This window comes from Lepidothrix coronata, unplaced genomic scaffold (genome assembly GCF_001604755.1).
Source record: "Lepidothrix coronata isolate B3197 unplaced genomic scaffold, Lepidothrix_coronata-1.0 Scaffold111, whole genome shotgun sequence".
NCBI classification, from domain to species: Eukaryota; Metazoa; Chordata; class Aves; order Passeriformes; family Pipridae; genus Lepidothrix; species Lepidothrix coronata.
Genome location: NW_016690291.1, coordinates 1,822,608 through 1,830,181, shown reverse-complemented (window position 1 = coordinate 1,830,181; position 7,574 = coordinate 1,822,608). Strand labels below are relative to the sequence as shown.

At 35.4% G+C, this 7,574-nt stretch overlaps 1 protein-coding gene across 1 annotated transcript in view; it reads left to right on the top strand.

Annotated features, from left to right (window-relative positions):
- The window catches only part of LYAR (Ly1 antibody reactive), a 10,799-nt gene extending 9,413 nt beyond the window's left edge, over positions 1-1,386 (top strand). Inside the window, exon 7 of the mRNA XM_017824496.1 lies at positions 1,367-1,386. Within this exon, the coding sequence (XP_017679985.1) occupies positions 1,367-1,386 (20 nt within the window). The remainder of the gene's footprint in view (positions 1-1,366) is intronic.
- Positions 1,387-7,574: the final 6,188 nt, after the last annotated feature.

The following is a 7,574-nucleotide window of genomic DNA, read 5'->3' as shown; positions in this document are numbered from 1 at the left end:
AGAGTTGCCTAGGGAAAGGTACTTGAAGTTTTATAGGTTTTTACTGAAATGCAAAGTACTTCCATCTAGAAAGTTTCCTACCATGAAATAGTCTGTTACAAACAGTGGTAGAAAACCGTTGATGGTATGGTGTTTTTTTTAAAAATTGCTTAGTGATTTCAAGCAGATACACTTCTATAAAACTCCATAGTAAAAAATATCTGAATTTATAGAAATACTGAATATATTAAAAGTATTAATATGAAAAAATTACCTGTCTGATACACTGGGTCCAGTTTTTCTGAGTACATATTTGTCTTACAGAAGTTGCAATAAAAGCACCTAATAAATTTAAGATCTCTTTGGTGTTTGTTAATTCATGAAAAATGGTTTTGGAGATAAATAGAATAAAATTTATTTACAGACATGAGAAGAGACTGAGAAGTTGAGAACATTTCAAAAGTTTAGGTTTTGTGGTTTTTTTTTAAATTTAGGACATAAAAGGTCAGTGAAATTGAAATCAATACAGTGCAATTAATCACTCACTGTATTAATTTTACAACAGATACTGCTACATTAAGATCACAAACAGGTTTGTGAAAGTAATTGTTTCATGTTTGTTTTGGGGTTTTTTTTGTTTGTTTAGAATTAATTCCAAATTATGACATTCCCTTACACTTTTCATCTTTAATTGTTGTTTGACCACAGCACGTGTTTGACGCACATATTGAAGCATCTGCTGAATTTCTTCCTACACTTCAAAAGGCCAATTCCATGTCCACAAGCCAGGATTATCTTCTGTCTCTCTGCCCTGGCTTCCATCATCCAGCTGGTCCCAGCTGCCTTGTTGTGTTGTGGGAGGGTATTGTAGCTGGGGTCAGTTCCTGAGCAGGGCAGCAAGTTGTGGAGTGGCACTACTGGCCATGCTACTGCTGGCACCTGCGGTACCCACACGTGTTCTCAGTAAGGGCCCTGCTGTTTTCTCAATGTGCTCACCAACTCATCAGCTGCATCATCTTTTTTTCCTTTTTCAAACTGGTAAGGGCAGTTTGGATTATTTATGTTATTCATTTGAAAATAAATATTCACAGTAAATGCATACTTTGGAATATTGCAATTTGTCCTTCACATCTTGGGAGAATGATGGTTTCTCCTCATGAAAAGCACCAGCATTTTCTAATCTACAGACAAGCTGATCTATATCTGATGGAAACAAGAACCAAAAAGAAGCTCTGAAGTTGTGCAACAGTATTTTTAAAGCATTTTAAAGCACCTTTCCCCACCATTTTCTTTTTCCTGTGCTTTCAGGGCAAAGGGGCATTGCTTAATGCCACACTGCAGAATCATGCAGCTGGTGGACGTGCACTTTTTTTTGTGTTTTTCTCAGCTGCAACCAACCAACAGTAATATTCAGAAGGAACTTTCTTATACTTGCAGCTGCCAATCTAGATTCTGAAGAAAAAAGAGGGAGCCCTTCAAACTTTTGCAGAAGCAGAAAAGCTACTGTAAAACATATAACTTTTAAAAAAGGAGATAGGGTAGCACCAGTATGAATTCTATTTTGTGTGTTTCCCAGTTTAGTTGCATGAATTTATACCATTAAAGCTAGTATTTTAGTATAGTTTTTGTACAGAAAAATCTCAATAAATGAGAATGTAAATAGAGTTCTGATTTTACCAGCAAGACCTGGGTGTTACAGTATGAAAAAAGTAATTAAATATTTACTTTGTAACTTCAGATTTTACACTTGCATTTCAAATTGAGATGTGAAAACAGATAAAATTAATGTTAACAATATACAGTTTTCCAGTATTCACTCGTACTGTAACCACAGGGGATTACTTTGCTGTAACATAGATCAGGGTACTGAAAAATTAGTGCAAGAGAATGCTTTTATAAAGCTTCTCTTAGCATTTAATACAAATTGACAATATCATGTGGAATTTTTTTAAATTTTCTTTTCCACCAATTATATGTTTAGCGATCACTGTTAATGTGAAGTCACAGTAAACTTGGCAGAGACCATCAGGTAACAGTAATGTAGCATTACAGAATGTTCCAGAATATGTTTTAGTGATTTTTTTTAAGCAGCATAATAGAGCTCCATAATAAAATAAGCCTTGCTGTTAAAGTTTTCCTTTCTAAAATAGCGCATTGGAAATTGAGTGTCTGTGGCAGGGTGGGGAAGGAAGAAGCAATGTAAATTAGAAAATTGTTTCAAGCTAGTGGCTTTCACTGTAAGTATAGTATAAGCACTTGAGCAGGAAGTTTAATCACTGGAAGAAAAAAAATCTTCAAAGGACAGCTACTTATTTGTTGTGCTCAGCCCTCCACTGTTCTGGTGCATTAGAGGAGTTCATTCTTCTTTCTCCAGTGAAAACCGATCCTCCCACCTGGTGCTATAATCCGATTGCATCAGTACAATGTAGTCAGACCCCGACATGAGTAGTGGCTCGTAGCTGATGACCACAGGATACAGAGACCCAACACATGATTCCATTCGGAAACTTTTAAGGCTGTAACACTCACCCTTATTAAGGAAATAAGAGAGCAAATATTAAACTTTTTGTGTGAGATAAGTGAAAAAAAGGCATATTGTTCTGTACATTGAGCTGTATTCACAGGTTACAAGATATCTCAGTTAATATATTCAACATTTACCCCTTTCTTCTCCCAATTTAGCCATCAAGAAAAAAAAAATAAGTCCTCTAAGATTCTTTTCTGCTCTGTCAGCCAAGAAAAGGAGCATCTTATGTTTCCCATTAGTACTTTTACAGGAAGCATTATTTTATATTGAATTCTAAATTTCACTTGGACCAGAGGAAGTTTTAGTAGTAACTTTCCTTTGCACTTGTTAAAACACAATTCCTTTTGCCCCTGTAATCTACTGCTTTTCTTTGCACTTCTTGGAATTCCTTTTGCACCTGAATCCTTGTGCTTTTCTGCTCTCGCAGTGTAAAAGTTGTAAAACCTTCAAGCTTTTTGCTTAAATTGAACTTTATTCTGCAAGACTGCAGATCACAGAGCTTTCTCAAACACATCTTATTTTTTATTTATCCTTTCTTTTAAAATTTATTCTACAAGACTTAGAATTGTTCAGTCTTTGGAGACTGTGTGTTTTGCCCTTCTCACTAGATTCTTTGTATAAAACCTGCTCTTGCTACTCAACCTCATACCTGAGTTACAGCAAAAGGAAAATACTGACTTCCTACAGAAGTAGTTTTATAGTTTCTGAAATTACTTAAAAGTAATAGGAAAACAGAAATTGTGCCTCTGTATGCCTAGCCACCCATTAAACCACTATTCTCAAACTTCTAGGTGGAATGCATTAGTACTAAATTAGTATAGAAAGCCTAACTGAGGCCTGATTACAGTCAAAATGAACTCACCTATATTTGTTTTATTAGAAAAAGATGCTTTTAAGCATACTGGAATCTTCCTCTCAGGCAGCATGACATCCATCTGAAAGTATTCAAGTCACTACATCTCATTTAGGTGACAAACTGAATGAAAAATAACACCAGAATTCCACCTGCATTGCAGATGGCTCAAAATACACGATGTTTCGTCCTTCATTCTGTTTTTGCAGGAGCCATTTAGTGAATTTCCACAACGGAGCCATTAATGTATAAATGTAAACCATGAAATGCACTTTTATGCATTATATTTTCTTCCCTTCTGCTGGCCTTTAGCTCTTGATGATGACAAGGAATTCAAGGAGGAAAACACACTGCATAATATCCATACGTGACAAAGGCTCATGTTTTCCATGGATGACACAGGACCAGAATTTTCTTCTAGACTTCTTTCTTACCATTAAAGCAAGTTCTTCACTTAATGCCTGCATTTCTGCTTTGAACTTCTAAATCAATTGCTAGTCTAAAAGGTTTGACTGACTCATACAGACATCTCTTAGAGTGTTTTAATAATTTTTTCCTGATCTATCCATTCTATCATTTACATTAACACATTTTATGGTCTGTTTCTACAATTTCTTTATCTTACACCATGAAATATGTTTCCTCTTGCTTCTTGCTGCTACAATTCTGTCTCAGCTGAACCTTTGAAAGTTCAGCTCTTTTGGTGAACTTTCAGAACTTAAGTGATTTCAGAGTTTAGCATTGGATAAGTTTTCCACGAGAAGAAAAAATATTAACTCAGCTGATGCTCTTAAAGACCTATTCATATTAACCAGATTAGTCAAAACAATATGGGAATTGTACTAACATCTCCAGCCAAAATTTCAAATTGCTGAATTCAGTCTTCCTAAAGCAAACATCTTTCTCTTCCTGTCTCTCTTGGATAGTATAGCACTGTCAGTGTTCCCTCTAACTCTGTTGCCCAATTAATTATAATACCAGATAAAAATACATGAAAAATTGACCCTACATAAGTGCTAATGGACTGTGAAGGATGATGGTAAAGAAAACCTGCTTATACACATGAGTGAAGCATGTAAGAGCTTTGTTTTGTATTTACTTTTTTTCAGGACTCCACAGAAAAATTCTCCAGGCAAACAGCATGAGCTGGATCCCACACTCTACACATCAGTGAGATGTTGCTATGCTGAACGCATGAAAATGATCTGTAGTTTCCAATCTCGTTAACAGTGAGATCCACGCGCCCAAGAACCTTTGAACCTTCTTTTTTACATCAGTGAAATCGCGGGCAGTGGGGACACCAGACGTCCCCAAAATAATAGTAAATATGTTATCACAGCCTAAAATAATGTTAACCTCTACCAATGCAGAAATGAAGTCACATTGAAAGAGACCAATACTGCTGTACAGTGAATGTTTGATAAATAACACAGCTGAATGCCCGTGCCCACAATTGATAGTCTTTTCTGTGTGAATTAGATGTGTAATCTTCATTATTCAAAAACCAAACAAAACTTTAGGATGTTCCTAAGTGCCCTAAGTATGAAATTCTTGTCATATTGTTACAGATGCATGGTTGCACAGACGTTTTCCTCAATAAAGAAATCGGTTTCAGTAATTCCCAAGTGTTTCCTTTCCCACCCTCCCACATCTGGCTATTTGTTTTTGCCTCTCCACCACCCCCTGCATTTTTGCAGGCTTTTAAAAGCAGATCAAATCCTCAAACCGAGAGGTATTATATACCATTACTAGGGATTGAGTAGTCAAGAACAATTACAGCTGGAGTACTGCTGCCAAATGCTTTGTATCATTAAACTGTAGTCTTGGGAAAACATTTTGAGAGCCATTGTATTCCCTTAAGAAAGTAAGCATAGCTAAGTGAAACTAAACTCAAGAAATGATTTAGAAGAGACAGCAGGAAAATTTACTTAGCAACTTCTAGGAGAATGGTTTATCCAGATTTATTTTGGATAAATAGGATAACTTTTGGACATTTGGATAAATTTGGATTAATATTCTGGTTTTGTTTACACATTCGAACATGCAAGCCAGAATGAATAGAACACTCTTCTCATTTTATATTCTTAATGCTGATTATAGCGAAAGGCATGAGTCAAACACTGACGCTACCTAATATTTAATCAGGGTAATTGAGAGTATTGAAATGGTCTTCTATCAAATAGATACTCCAGATTAAAGTACTGTTCTGGACCAGCTATTTCTTTGTAATTTGCTGACAACTTTGAAGGTGAAGAATAACATACCTAGATAAATCAGATGGCAATACGTAGTGCGATTTTTTCCTCTTCTCTTAGATGCACTCTTCACCTTCTTGACTGTCTTTATCTTTCCTGCTTTCTTTTCCTTCATGAAGTTCAAATGCTTGCATGCTTATATGTAGTGCCTTCTTGGTATCAAACACACTATTATATGCATTGTTTCCTTCCTAAAGGGTCAATTCAAGGCTGTGCTGCAATTTAATACTCGCATGAGAATTCAGCTTGAGTTCAATAGTTTGTATATGGACCACATTCAGAGTCAATTGAGTTTTAACCTTCAGTCGTTTTTCAGATCTGCGTTAAGTTATTCACACCACGTGCTTTTAAGTCCTTTGCTGATTTTTTTCCATTGTACTGAATTTAAAATAGTTAAAAGAATGCAAGATGAAAGCAAGAGAACTGTAGTACTATTTTGAGGCTTCTTTGTAACCTAGATGAGTCAGACAATGTATTTACTTTTTCACATAGTGTAAATGCTTCAGTGCAAGGACAAGGTAAAGAAAGGACTGAGAGTCTCTACACATCCAATCATTTTACTCTTGATAGTAGAAGATAAGCAGCAAATTACTACTCACTTCATTTTTACTTGGTTCATGAACAGAAAGCACAGAGTATACAGCACAGCCATTCCTCAAAATGAAAAACATGTCTACACTGTATCCAACCTACTTCAGCTAAAAATTAACATAGGCAGGAGACCACCTTACTTTGGAATGAAGAAAGTTCCAATTAGGTCTTATGTGAACAGATAACACTTGGGTTAATTTAGCTATTGACTTCTGTAATGGGGAAAAAATTACAAATATTTGCTAGAATACTAGAAAATTAATTTGTCTTCCTAAAAGTGAGAATTTAACTGGGAAGTCCAATTCTAAAATATCCAGCCAGTCAAGAGACATAAAAAGTTACCATTTGTGGGTGTCATTAAGAGTTACCTGTAAATCAACATAAAACCAACTAATCAGTAAACAGCAAATCCTCAGCAAGCAACAAGAAAATGAAATTCAAAATACGCAACTAGATTGCAAAATTCAGCTTGTAGTTATAGGTGAAAACCCTGAACATTTAAAGACATTCAAATAACTAACAAAGCATTATTTTCTACTTAAAAGAAAAGAATGCAAAGGTGTTGAATTCAGTTCCAAAAATGTGGGAACTGAATCATGTTATGCAAGAGACCAGGAATACAGTTAACAAAAAAATTGCTGCAAACTCTGTGTACATTTTGTTCACTGAATCTTCAAATTCACAAATTTCTTTCACAGACTGTTAACTAAATTTATTGAATCGAGCACCACATTTTAAAATACCCTAACATTTCTGCAAGGATTCTTAAACGTTAACTTGCAAGAATTAATTATCCACAATGGGCCCGTTGATTAGATGCTTCATTAATTATGTTGTTCATTTTGTCTCAGTTCAGCTCCTGATCTCTATCTACTCTTTAGCAGATTAATAATTTCTGAATCAGAGAAGCGCTGCGAAAAGATCACAGGAAACATCTTAGCTCTACAAACACTGAACATGAGCGGTCTCAGTTAAGGTCAATAGTGAGTCTGGGAAGGGAAGCTCTTATTTCAGCTCTTTGCACAATACCTAGTCTGTAGGTAAACAGAAGTGGTCAGTTTAACAACTCTAACAGATCTTAATCTTTTCAAGCATACATATTTATTTAGTTGCTATGATTAAATCAAAGATATATCCTATGAATAGCTTTTGCAAAGAAAGAGCATGATTTCCTTTGTTTCTTATTTGAATCACTAAGATGAAAGTGAAGGCTGAGGTAGTAATTCCACTCAAAGGAAATAAAACAAAGAAAGCTCTATTTCATTGCTAAGAAAGCAGAGCTCTGAGCTCCCACGAGCTGTTAACTTCAAAATATTGAACTGGATTAATTAAAAAATAATCCCTGTAGTCACTGAGGACTATGATGTGG